The 13,922-nt window shown below is 42.6% G+C and overlaps 1 protein-coding gene across 1 annotated transcript in view; it reads left to right on the top strand.

Annotated features, from left to right (window-relative positions):
• itga9 (integrin, alpha 9) overlaps positions 1 to 13,922 on the top strand; it is a 51,837-nt gene that overhangs the window by 31,214 nt on the left and 6,701 nt on the right. Inside the window, exons 16-23 of the mRNA XM_058058166.1 lie at positions 6,887 to 7,039; positions 7,740 to 7,816; positions 9,020 to 9,167; positions 11,543 to 11,629; positions 11,714 to 11,793; positions 12,573 to 12,656; positions 13,059 to 13,167; positions 13,259 to 13,366. Coding sequence (XP_057914149.1) covers positions 6,887 to 7,039; positions 7,740 to 7,816; positions 9,020 to 9,167; positions 11,543 to 11,629; positions 11,714 to 11,793; positions 12,573 to 12,656; positions 13,059 to 13,167; positions 13,259 to 13,366 — 846 coding nt within the window. The remainder of the gene's footprint in view (positions 1 to 6,886; positions 7,040 to 7,739; positions 7,817 to 9,019; positions 9,168 to 11,542; positions 11,630 to 11,713; positions 11,794 to 12,572; positions 12,657 to 13,058; positions 13,168 to 13,258; positions 13,367 to 13,922) is intronic.

The following is a 13,922-nucleotide window of genomic DNA, read 5'->3' as shown; positions in this document are numbered from 1 at the left end:
TATCACCTTAAATCACTTGTTGTTTTTGTCCGTTCAGCAACCCCTTGGTTGCATTGTTTGTTCATAAATTAAACCCATTAAAAAAGAGCTGTTCCCTCAAAACAAATTACCTTGATTTGTTTCAAATATTCCATATAAATCACAGAAGCTCCTCTTGCAACTAACAAATTGACATTATGCAAGGGGGCCAATGTGCAATAACCTCTGAAACACGCTGTTTGTTTGCTCTGTGTCAGGTTCACTTGTGTTTTGATGGACAACAGTTTGTGGAGGTTATCAGGTTAATGCCCAAAGCTGGACAAACATCTCTCTCCACCACGGCCACTAACACCAGACAGAACCGATGTTTGATCGCGTGTTGGATGTTTGTTGAAGTTTTTCAGAACACTCTATAGCCTACAATAGCCTACATCTGGTGTGAGCTGCTTCTTTCAATAACTAAATCCGAGTGCATACTTCTTGTGAAGCTTTTTTTTTACATGTATGTACTTGACGAATATAGGCAGTTAAGGCAGCAGGTGGCTAATAAACAGTCTTTTTACACAGCCAGGGATGAAAAGGCAAAGTTCTGGTGCCAGTTTGATAACTGGAACTGAAACTGATCAGACAGTCAATGAGAAAACTAAAAAGAACAAATACTGTACGAATACATCCTTTCTACAAAATCCAAACACACACTACTAAGACCATACGTTTTAAGACAATTTAGTAGGGTTTGTCACAAAATAATGTCATTTGGAGACCTGACCTTGGAGACCTGAACTTTTTGGGGGTTGCTTTAAATGGTAACATGGATTTCTTTTGCCTTTTGCCTTCCCCTGTCCAGAGAGATAATCGACAAAAGCCGGTATCGTGTATGGTAAAAGGCTGGTCGTCCAGCACCATCATTTCCATGATGGAATCTTTCAAATGTTGCTATGATAGGAACAAGCCCCAGACATCGTAGTGCTGCTGGCGTTTCAGCTGGCTGGTAAGGTTTTTAGGGTTTAGTACCGTTTCCGACTAAAGTCTCTTGAGAGAAGGATACACACCTAGAAAACTTTCCTAAGATGAGGAGTATTTCCATAGCTTCGTAAAAAAACTATATGATGACTGTTTCCTACTCCTACACATCAGTCCAGCCTAGACTTCTCACATCTTTAAATTGAATTCTGGTTCAGTTAGTGCAACTTCTATTTAGTTTGAGATCCTGGAAGCACCGGTCCGTCATCCAGTGTATATGCTGGAAGCATTCTTGCAAGTAATGCGCATCTCATTATACACGCTAACCTTCAACCGGCTGGATTCATTCATCACTTAATTCAAAAGGTTTTTCCATTCTGGCTAAGATTCCCTGGCGTTCAGCCCTCCAATGAAAGGGCCTCAAGCTGCAAGTCATCAAAACGTCTATTGTCCAAATAAGGAGTAGTGTGTGTGTGTGTTTCCCTTGCTAGTTAATAAAGACTTCCCATGAGCAGGCTCCAACCATATGCTTTTGAGGGTTTGGCTGAGAGAGAGGCGCTCTTGTGCATTTCAGGCAAGCATGAGGCGTTTGAAGATCAGAGCCCCTCGCAGTCTGACGTCACTCCTCCCATAGACCCACTGTGGTGGAACTGCACGGAGGAGTTGGTCGCTTTTTTTGTTGCCATTATGTCGATCTGATTAACATATGAGCTTCTAGAGAAATAGGTGGAGTTACAGAAGGATCCTGTCTAGTTTGATTGCAAACATACATGTTATGTATGTAATGCATGTAAGAATGAGCACATAAACAAAACACGTTGGCCCTGAGTGTGAACATAAACACCAAGAGTTGGCTCAAAGTTTGTACCCTGGCTGTTTTCTCTCATAACATGCTGAATGGCGAGCATGCTGTGACCTCATGAATAAATAGGAACGATCTGTATGGAGTGAGTCTTACAAAAAAAAATACAACTGTGGTAACATGTAAATTTGTCATGTTATATTCGAGAATTTACAGTAGAGCAATAGCAGAGCGGAAAAGAAAATACTTCCTGCTGGGCTAAAAGTACAACTTGATGCATTAATAAGTGAGGTGAGATGTTGAGAGGGGATTAGAGTGGCCATACATTTTTAATGTGCGATATTTTGATCTGTGTAGATACAAGGCTGTCCATTTTTCATGCCAATTATCCTCCTTAGGGCTGGAGCCTATCCCACCCTGGACGGGTCGCCAACCAATCTCAGGGCCCATATAGACAAACAACCATTCACACTCACATTCATACCTATGGACAATTTGGAGTGGCTAATTAACCTAGCATGTTCTTGGAATGTGGGAGGAAACCGGAGTACCCGGAGAAAACCCACGCATGCACGGGGAGAACATGCAAACTCCACATAGAGATGCCCGAGTGGAGATTTGGAGCGGAGCGGATGTTGGCCTGTTGAAGACATTTTCAAAATGGACTTTTTAATGGCGGTTCAATGGTTAGTGTCCCTGGTGTGTTTTTTATGAGCACTGAAGCTGTCATCCTCCCAATTTGTTGGCTGCACTTTTTGAGCGAAGGTCACATTTTTGAAGTTGTGGGTTTTTATGACATCATGAAGGCAAAAACCTCCTTCGTGGACACGATACCACCGCCTCTGACTTGCCCCTTGCCCATCACAAAAAACAAAACAAAATAAAAGGCTTCTCTGCACATCTTAAAATAAAGCATGGAGCTCTAAATGTCCTTCGCCTATAGATGTCAGAGATGTAGGATTGATCTTGTTTTCTGCCAGTGAATAGCTAAAATGCTAAATTCCTGCATGAAGTTTAATTTTGGCCATACACTTACATAAGTTACATATCCATAATGTTGAGTACATATTCACAATTACAACAATGAATCAATGACATTGATTTTGCCATCGAGCTTGGCGGGCCGGGTGTGGCCCTATATGTGGTTCTATAGCCGAACCCATTACTCCATTAGTCGGCTAAGAAAATCATCGCTTGTTGCAGCCCTAGTTGTGCCACTCATCAATGTCGCAGCCTCTGCTCAACAAGCCGTTCTGCCTGAAGCAATGGAAGCATCTTACTTCCTCTCTTGTCATGTTTACATGCTGCTGTGTCAGGTAGGGATTAAATTGTCATCCTATTGGCCAAGGTCAAGTACCATGTCACAGGCGACGGTAACAATAAAACCCTAAAAAGTCTGACATTATGCTTCCTGACCTAAGATCCTTGTGAATATATCACCTACCGTGTTGCTGCCAATACCAAGTATTACAAATATGAATTGTATTGTTTTTAACAATCAAACAAGTAGCATGGTTGGTTGTCATGTAAAAAACACACTTCCAGAATGTCGATATCTAATCCTGATGCCTGAGGTTGAATGAGGATTAACACAGCGGAAGCCTTTGAGGTAAGAATGGTGCGAGCAATCTGGTGTCAACTGTCCATAAACTGGTAGGGTGTCAGCAGTCAACACTGGTGGGTATCCCTTTCAGTTGTTGCTCAGGAATTCTTCTGTTCCGTTGGGTGCAGGCGCAGGATCAGAGGGTGTGGTGGCAATTGGCAGCATTGACGGTTTGCTGAATATTGGTGAACAGCCTCCAACACATATGGGAGTTAGCAGTCTCCCGTCTTGTGTTTCTGATGTCAAACCCTCTCTTCATCTGTAAAATAATGGATGTTCTGTTGGAAATCCCTCCACGGTACAGTTGTTTAATGAAATGATTATGCCATTTAGTGGTGCAAAAAGTCACTCAACATTTCAAGCCATTATGCCCCCCCCCCACTCTAAACCCTCACTTCTCATGTGGCTTGAGAAAATGTGAGATAAGCACAAGGAGTTTAGGGGCTGCAGAAGCAAGCAGTGAACTCTCAGGGGGGTCAGTTCACTCAGGGGACAGCGGACAGGGGCCATTTGAAGCATTCTGCTTTAATGGCTACTGGGGTGGAGGCTTTTGCCGCCAAGTTTAACGCTGCGTCTCATGTGCTGAATCCCAGCACTGGTCATGTTACCATGTTACCATCCTCCAGCTGAGCAACAGCACAGACGGAACAACACACCCTCTGTAGGTCCAGTGAGACATGAATCACAGCCGGGTGATTGATGGCAGGCTGACCTCTGGTGTCTCTGGCCAGACCGCTTTACTACAGAGTGGTTGGTGTGTGGTTATTCCACTTGACATACAATTAGTCAGGTTTTTATCATTGGCTTTAATGTGGTAGCAATCCATCTATTGCTGGAGTAACCAAAGGGAACCCATGCAAATGCAAGGAGAACAGATCTGAACAGAGGCTGGGATTCAAACCCTCAACCTTCTTGTGGGGCAACCTTGATAACCACTCTGCAACCTTAATAATGCAATAGCATAAAGATTAAGGATAAAACTGGTCAAACTAACTAAAATAAAAATGTAAGGCATTCAGAAGATGCATTCAAAGACCTTGTGACGACATGTAATGTTCTACACTGGTCATAAGGTGTCAGTAATGTTACTGTAATGTTCAGTGGGTCTTGATTATTGCAGATTTCAATAACTGTGTCTCACAACAGGCACAATAATCTCTCTCTCTGAACCCCCGACGTCGCTTCCTGCCCCCCCCCCCCCCACTCAGCTCCACCAGCACCAGAACACATTTAACACACTCGAGCATAAATCTTATTTATGTCTTAAATGGCTTCTTTTCTTTTATGTCCACCGTTTTGCGTAATGAGAGAGTGAAGGGGACTATAGCAGTGTACAAATAATAATTCATATGAATTAATACTTGATAATGATGGAAGTGTATGTATACTTATATAGCATATATATGTATGCTATTTCTTCCTGAAAATTTTGATTGAACACCAAATTGGCTTTGGGGGGGTTCTATATATGTATTTATTAATCCTAACTATATGTGATGCTTTTTGTCACATTTAAGTGCTGCAGAGGCTGCATGGCGGGGCGAGTGGTTAGCGCGCAGTCCACACAGTTCGATTCCACTCTTGGCCATCTCTGTTTGGAGTTTGCATGTTCTCCCCGTGCATGCGTGGGTTTTCTCCGGGTACTCCGGTTTCCTCCCACATTCCAAAAACATGCTAGGTTAATTGGCCACTCCAAATTGTCCATAGGTAGAATGAGTGTGAATGGTTTGTCTATATGTGCCCTGTGGTTCCAGTCCAGGGTGGACCCCGCCTCACCCAAAGACAGCTGAGATAGGCCATGGCACCCCCGCGACCCTTGTGAGGATAAGCGGTAGAAAATGAATGAATAAGTGCTGCAGGCAACCATACAATAAATTCACATCATCACTAGATTCAGTTTTTCTATCTACGTGTTCCTCGATTTCCCAAACCACACTCAAATCTTCATTTTTTTTCACTTCATGTCCTGCACTAATGAGTGCTGCTTCCTGTTATAACTCTCTCCCTGGTGATGAGCTGGGTGGCTTCTCCACTCGTGATATATTAAAAGGGCCAGACGGGCTGAGTGCCTGTCTGAGCCAAGAGGATGGGTGGTGTGTGGCCAATGGAAAATGTTGTGAAAATGGTTAAAAGTGAGCGTACGTGATGCCCGGAAACAAAGGGTGTTTTCATTGTGGTTTTTGGCTTCCATGTCATTAGATTACAGATGAAGCTTGTGCGTGTTCATACTGTTGATTTTGAGACAGTGTGCTTTATATGTAACGGGCGGAAGAGATGAAAGACCTTTTTTTGTATTATTCTGTCGTCTCATGAAGATATGAGGAGGATTTCATCTCATTTAGCTCTATTTTCCTTCTCCTTCCGTGTTTCCAAAGCCCATGCCAAATCAAACTGTTCTTTTTGTGGTCTCTGATTAAGCTGCCAGATACTTCTCAGAGGTTCAACCATCAGGTTAAAAAAATGCAGCGTGTGATCAGGTACTATCTAATTAAATGACTTGATGGTTGTGTAAATCATACTAGAAAATCAGTAGGGATGGTCGTGTTTTGAGGGAATTTATTGCAATCACTGATGTGGATCGAGCTCTGTGATTAGAATGCAAAGAAGTAGACTGGATTCCATGATGTGATGTGCTTCAGATAAGTATGCTTGATTACAATTATCGCATTGTGTGTGCTTGTCTTATGTCCGGCGGAGTTGTGTGCAGAGCTTGTGTAAACCTTGAAATGTTACTATTACTATTAATTAGGGGTGTCAAAAACATGGTGGTGTTTTTTGTTTGGAGAAAAGTTGTCTCACGGGAAGAGGGAAGCCAGTAGTCTATCAGACTGTCAACTATAGCATCGCTGCTGTGAATGATAACACTGTACACGTAATATGGAAGTGGCAATGCTCCAGGCAGGATTGGAACAGCACATTAAGAGCTTTGCGCACACAATCAACCCTGCACTCGGTATTCCCAGTGTCACTTGTGTTGACAAATAGAAGCTGTAGTAATTGTACACGCTCCGGTTTCCTCCCACATTCCAAAAACATGCATGTTAGGTTAATTGGCGACTCCAAATTGTCCATAGGTATGAATGTGAGTGTGAATGGTTGTTTGTCTATATGTGCCCTGTGATTGGCTGGCCACCAGTCCAGGGTGGACCCGCCTCTCGCCTGAAGTCAGCTGGGATAGGCTCCAGCTTGTTCCCGCGACCCTAATGAGGATGGATGAATGGTAATTGTACACTTAATCAAAGTTACTTGAGATTTGTCAGATCAAATTGGATCAATAGCTACTACATAGCTACAATAGCTACATATGACTTCTATCAAAACAGGTGTTGGTGGAGTCTATTTTGGAAATTTACTACTCCCAATATCATGTATGCCTCATCTTGTGTGCCGAGTGTATTATTATTATTTTTAGTAGTAGTAGAAATAGTAGTACTAACATTAGTGGTTATAATTACACTTACTCTGCAACAAATCAAAACAAATACATATCGGTCAAAGGTGACAGAATTTACAGCAACAGCCATTTATTCTCCCTACAGAAAGACGCAAAGGATGTGTTCAAAGCCATCACGTTCGAGGTGGCATACAGCTTAGGGAAGCATGTACTAACCGGACACCAGGAGCGAGACTTGCCCGCCCTCACCCCGGTGCTACGATGGAGGAAAGGACAGAAGATTGCAGTGAGAAATGAGGTAAAATGCACAGGAAGTGTGCTTGCTGTAAGGCATGCATACACTAACTGCTCCATTCTGTACTATGGATTGCCGTGGTCAAACATATTTTTTTCTGCCTTTCATCAAGCTTTGGATGTGTTAATACATTTCCAGTTAAAAGCATTTATAGATGATATATGTGTATGTGTATATGATATGATATGATATGTGTATATGATATAGTGTGTCAAATGTTGACACACTGATGCACGTTATTATTACATTTCCTTTCACTTTTGAACTGACACAATAAAATTGAATTCCACCCACCAGCTGATAAATCACAGACGGGATTAAACGAAGGAGCACAAAATGAGGTTGAAATGATGTGGTGGTTACCAGCTTATTATTGTCTGTGTTAGCTTTTCTTGAGTGGAATCCAATAGACGGATTCATTTATTTTCATTTAACCATCTCTAACCTTGCCCACATGTTTAAAAGGAAGGCTGCACTTCTTGAAAACGAAGGCATTTACATCTTTTAAGATTCTGAAATCCATCAATGGCATCAAACTTTGATCTACGTACTTGACCAAATAAAGACTGTGAAGACAGAGAATAATGTTGACAGTTCTACATCAGCACCACACTGCCCCCTAGGTTGAGTAAGAAGGCATTGTGAAATGAGTTGGGGGGCTCAGACAGCATGAGATCACATAAACCTTGTGTTTCCTCCACAGACCTGGTTTGAGAAGAACTGCCTGTCAGACGACTGTGCTGCGGACTTGAGGCTCCATGGGAAGCTGTTACTCTCCGGGTAAAAAAAGAAGAAAAAAAGTTCCTTCCTCATTGTTTGGGTCATTCTCTGTATTTGGACCTTTACAAAAAGAAGTCATCAGCCATGTGGGTGTGGGGCCATGACGCATGCTTGGAGGGTATCCATATGTTTTTCCATGCAGTGGGAGTTCCCGCTCTTTTCATGGCGTATTACTCAGAACACTCACTGATGGTCTTCTGGGTGAAAAAAATAGTCATCTTTTTTGTTGATAAAGCTGACTCTTTCTTTCTTTAAAACCACTAGGAGCATCAGTTGATTTTTGTAGATGGCTAAATTGTATTACAGATGTTTTTTTTTTTTTCACTTTTACTCCACCCTTTTCTATAAAAATGAGTAGAAACCACCTGTTGGAATGGAAGAAAAATAATTCAACACCTCCATAACCTGTAGCATCCTGAATATACATTAAAAATAAACCCTGCTTGCTCTGACTTCAGTGATGCTAGTCTTAGTTTATGCAAAGTGTACTTTAGAGTATGAAATATATGCTCGATGCTTACTAGTTTCAAGATTAGTTACACAATGTCGCAGCTGCTCTGATTATAGCCTGGGGGGCTTTATGTACCTAAACCACAGAGGAAGAGGCGTTAATTACAAGCAGGTTATAATTGGCGAGAGCATGTTATGTAACTTTCATAATGACTGAGTGAGGAGAAAGTGCAAAAGAAAACATACAACCGCATGGTCATTTGTAATTATATTGCACAACACAGCAACAACAGGACCAATGTTGCAATACCGGTAAAACTGCTGAGCCAGCATTAACACCGGTGTTGAGTTCACTGTAGTAAGGCAAGTGTAACACTTTGACTTGAATTCCACACCAACAACTGCGTAGCACAACCACCATTTTAAAGTACAACCAGAGATCGATAAAGCTGCTGGATGCTATTCATGATCATTCAAATGGAGCTAATGCCATCTTGTAGGGGGATTACAGATTTTTGTAGGCCACTTACCCAGCAACTACAGGAGAATTGGCAGTTCATTGAATAGTGGCGTTTACGGGTAATCTCGTCCATGACTCTTGTATTGGATGTCGTGAGAATGTGCAGGTCATCCTGATATACAGTAGAAGCCCATTATTTAAAAAGGAATTCTTCTTCCCACTGACATTGCACAGATGTGTTAAGACAATTGTTTATTCACTGAGATACATTGTTGACATTTTATTCCCATCAGGGTGCATAGCAAGCCCCATTTGGCCCTGGGCGGGATAAGAAACGTCTCATTGAACCTGACCATCTCTAACGCTGGAGACGATGCCTACGACACCAACATCTATCTCAACTTCTCCAGAGAGGTTTTCTATATCAACTTCTGGCAGAAGGTCAGTTCCATTCCTGGCAGTTGTCCATATCGGTCATATCCTCTGTGACCCCCTTCCATTGTACTCAAAGGTTAAAAGACAGGCTCGGCAGTAGCTAAGAAAACATCTTTAAAACTCATAGGGCGAGAGACTATATGCAGGTTTGCCATCAAATACTGATTACAGCTATATTCTTCATTGTGGAAAGTCCTTGTGATGTCTCTTCTAATATAAAACAACCCACTGCCATCTCCTGTGAAAGCTGGAGGAAAGATTTTCTCCACTGGGAATGGTTTTCACAGTAGCAATCTCTGCCTCCGCTCACGTCAGTTTGAAGAGGAAGCCATCATGCCTGAGAGAGACAGCCCATCACTTTGCTTTTTAGATACCAGACAGGACAACGTCCAGTTGGAAAGCTCACATCAACTGATGGATGAGACCTTCCCTACAAACCTAACAGCCTATAAAATAACTTCCTCCAATAAATGTGAAATTTAATTCAAATAGAACCTGAGCGATGGGTTACTATTAGAAAAGCAGATCTTGAGCGCCACAGTTAATTTAATATCCCTTGTTGACGTCATTGATCAGGTTGCCAGCATCCACAGAACCTCTTTGGCCTCAAGAACCGGATTGTCAAGGTGGCCTGTCGACTGCATTCGTTATTTTACAAAAGGCTGTATAATCTGTGCTCTGTGTCTGTACAAATGACACAAAGTTGAAAACAAACATGCCATTAAATGCACAGTATGTAAGATTACACCTACAAATCAGGTCTGTAGTTTCACAACTCTTCATGAAAGAACTTGCCAAATGCCTTATAAAGAACATCAGATGAACCACATCAAGCCAAATGTATAGTAAGTGAGTTTTATTTGTTGTATAAGGGACAATACTTTCACATTTGTGTACACTTTAGAGCAGTCAATGTAGTCAGTGAGTGTTTAGCAGTATGACAACACAAATGAGTACACCTGATTGTGAACATGTCTGAATGGAATAACAACTATACTCATATATATATATATATACAAAAAAAAAAATATATATATATATATATATATATATACATTTCATTTCTTTAGTATTGGTCTTTGAGAAGATTGAGAGGTGCACTACTTTTGGGGGATAGTGTTTACACATACTGTGAGACAACCAACCTTCCATCATTAGAAGTTTTGGATGACACTAAACAGGAGTAAACAGTTCCAGTGAAGCTTAACTGGCCTGGTGTGTGTGTGTTAATGTGTGTGTGTGTGTGTGTTAATGTGTGTGTGTGTGCATGTTTTCATGGCAGACCAAAGTAAGCAAGCGACACAAAGTGAAGAAGTGCTGAATAAACAGACTGTCGCCGTTGTTCTCCCCGTGGAGGCACCCCACGCCATGTGGCCGCGCTCTGCTGTCGCTCAAGCGCTGCCAGGTGGATGATGGGTGAACAGGCCGCCTTCCCCACTGTGCACTCTGCACAGCCTCACGGGATGGGCGGTGTCTGCTCACAGGAATACAGGAAATAGAGGAAATTCCATCATTGCCAGTTGTGCTTTGGTGCCTTCTCACCCCCACCATCCACTCTGGGGCATTAAAAAGGGGAAACGGGACTTGTTTAAATGGAGTTAATGAAAATGAGGCACATAGCCACACCCTGCTGAATCGGCAGAACCAAAGAAAGGACTGATAGAAAAGATAGTTGTCTTCTTGTTGAATATGTCACCAGAATTCTCTCTTGTAGTATTTCTGCAGGCTTGTTAAAACTTGGCAGCCACCCATGCATTTAGACATCCTCCATAGCTGACCCCCCTGCAGAATGTCTTTTTCACTTGTGTCTTTTTGCCCTCGTCCATGCTCCCACAACACAGCCTCCCAGTGAACTTTTGCTAAAAGAATCTTTACCGCTCGCAGGGTCGGGTTTGAATGTTTACACAGTGCAGCCGGTGGAGCTCCATATTGTTTAGACAAGCTTCCAAACACACAGCCTGGAGCTCGGCCAACTATGTGTGTGTGTGTATGTGTATGTGTGTGTGTGTGCGCCATCTCTGCTTTGTACAACGCATAGGCAGGTATCGAACTCATCTCTGAATCAATCATCCAATTACAGCACTACACAATTGTATGTGTCGTGGGAAGTGCCTTTTTGCCCCAGTGAACAATGCAGGTTTGAAGAGCCCTGAACTAAACCCCAAACACTTGGGATGAACTATGTCAGAGTGTGTCCCAATACTTGTTCTGTATATTGTGTCACCAACATATTTCACCTGTACACTTACCATAAGGGGTTGTCATAGTCAGCATTTGGTCTGCAGCGTCTTCGCTTCTTTCACAACTTCCATGTCACCTCACCGCGGCTCCTGTCCGTCTGTCTGTCCACCCTACTTAATCAGCTATCTCTCTTTTTGCAGGAAGAGAAGGGTATTTCCTGTGAACTTGTCGACTTGGACTTCCTCAAGTGCAGCGTGGGATTTCCTTTCATGAGAGCACAGACTAAGGTATACCTACACGCAAGCTGACTACCGCAGTACAAGAGTCCCTTAACAACAGTCTAATTTGCAGTGTAATCGTGTCTTTTCTAGTATCATTTTGCAGTCCTGTTTGACACCAGTCAACTTTCTGGGGAAAATGACACATTGCAGTTCTTGGTGCAAGCAAAGAGGTATGTTGTGGGTGGGGGAAAATGCCTTGCTGGATAAGCTTTACGTACGGAGAGACCAGGTTGTCGGGTACAGAATAATTGAAGTGTGCAGGGTTTTTCTTTTCCCCTGGCCCTTTAAAATGAAGTTACATTTCATGTGGTTATTACACCTAATTTTGAAGGTGTTCAGATGCAGACCATATTTAAATATTTGTTTTAGAATATCCCACTGGCCAATAATAACAAACCTACAGACCACAAAATGACCTCAGGCGACACGTTGGATACCCTTGGTTTACACCATGTAATCCAATACAAGAGCTGCCTTTACGAAGACGATAAGGTGAAGTTTGGATTCATGTTTATTGTTTTAGGTCAGTGGTGTCCAAAATGCAGCTCAGGGGCCTTTTTGGGACTGAACTTTTTTTATTGGCCGATATTTATGAGATATTCATTCATTCATTTTCTACCGCTTATCCTCACAAGGGTGCTGGAGCCTATCCCAGCAGTCTTCTGGCAAGAGGCGGAATATTAGATATTAGATATTTTGTTTTGTTTTTTTGCTTTGTCACCCATGAACAACAAAACTAACAATAACGAATGCACAAAACGTATACAAGTGTATCCTTTAAAGTGTCTGTATGCTGACATGGCTGGATGTAAATATCAGAAACCCCTTTCATTACCACTCTGAACTACAGATTACATGTGAGTGCCCCCAATGTGTCGACTTGTTGGTATGTTGAAAGGAAAAATCAGCTTGAAGTTATTTAATGGAACAACTTCTTTATTTGTTGCAGCGCCAATCCTGAACACAAACTCTCTGACAACACTTTGGATGTCTCCATCCCTCTTGTTCATGAGACAGACACAACTATTACTGGGTAAGAACTTTAAAAACACACACACACATTCCAAGATACGGAAGTAGTCGAGAATGACCATGTGCATGTGTGCGCATTGAGTGCCTGTCTGCTGGCTCTCGGGAGAGTAGTCACACTGGAGGAGCGCGTCAACATGAAAGGCCTTATCTCGGAATGGTTTATTGCAAAGCCAAAGGGAGAGAGATGTAAAACAGTCCAAATCCGCCAGAACCTTGACATCTGATAAGTCTGCTGTGTCTGTTGTCTGTAAATGGAAGGGAGGCATCACAGCACATCTGGCGCTTATATCAACTACTGCAGGGATGCTCATTTTGTCACTTTGGGTTAATACCGCTTTAAATCACTAAATTGTTAACAAAAATAAAATAAAATAAGTAACATCATTTGTGGTGTTTTCTGCAGTGTGGTGACACCTAGTTCATTTGTGTATGGGAACTCCATCGACTCCTCACGCTTCATCCAGATAGAAGACATGGAGTGCGACTTTCAGCCGCTTAATCTCACTTTCCAGGTAAAATCATCAGTGTCAACACACACACAGTTGTCAGTGTTAATTTCGCTTTTTAGGTACGTTCATACGTCTTCCTGCATACGTGTTCCAGGTGATAAACAACGGGCCCAGTCGCCTGCCAGGGTCCACTGTGGACATCAGGATTCCAAACCAGCTGGCTGGCAATGGAGCCGACATGTTTCACATTGTGGAGACACAGGTGGATGCCGACTGTGGGCTTTTCATTTGCAGGCATTTGTTTATTAAGTCACATCTTTAGTAGGCTGCATGGTGTGTGAGTGGTTAGCACACAGGCCACACAGCTAGGAGACCCAGGTTCGATTCACTGCTTGTGTGTGGAGAGCACGTTTTTTCCGGGTACTCCGGTTTCCAAAAACATGCTAGGTTAATTAGCCACTCCAAATTGTCCATAGGTATGAATGTGAGTGTGAATGGTTGTTTGTCTATATGTGCCCTGGGATTGGCTGGCCACCAGTCCAGGGTGTACCCCGCCCCTGCCCGAAGACACCTGGGATAGGCTCCAACATGCCCGCTAGCGAGGATAAGCGGTATATAAGCGGAAAATGGATGGATGGATCTTTAGTTGTCTAGCATCAGGCTTCTCGTGATGCATGAAGCAAAGCGTCCAAGTGTTGATGTTACTTCTGAATCCAGCCAACCATTTTATTTCACAACATTTTGCATTTAGAAACATAAATAAAGAAACACAATATTCCCAGGGGGTTTGGGGTGTTTTCTTAACCCTTGAGTTGGCC

The sequence above is a fragment of the Doryrhamphus excisus genome, chromosome 20, assembly GCF_030265055.1.
Source record: "Doryrhamphus excisus isolate RoL2022-K1 chromosome 20, RoL_Dexc_1.0, whole genome shotgun sequence".
NCBI lineage: Eukaryota > Metazoa > Chordata > Actinopteri > Syngnathiformes > Syngnathidae > Doryrhamphus > Doryrhamphus excisus.
This window is presented reverse-complemented; position numbering and strand designations above follow the sequence as displayed.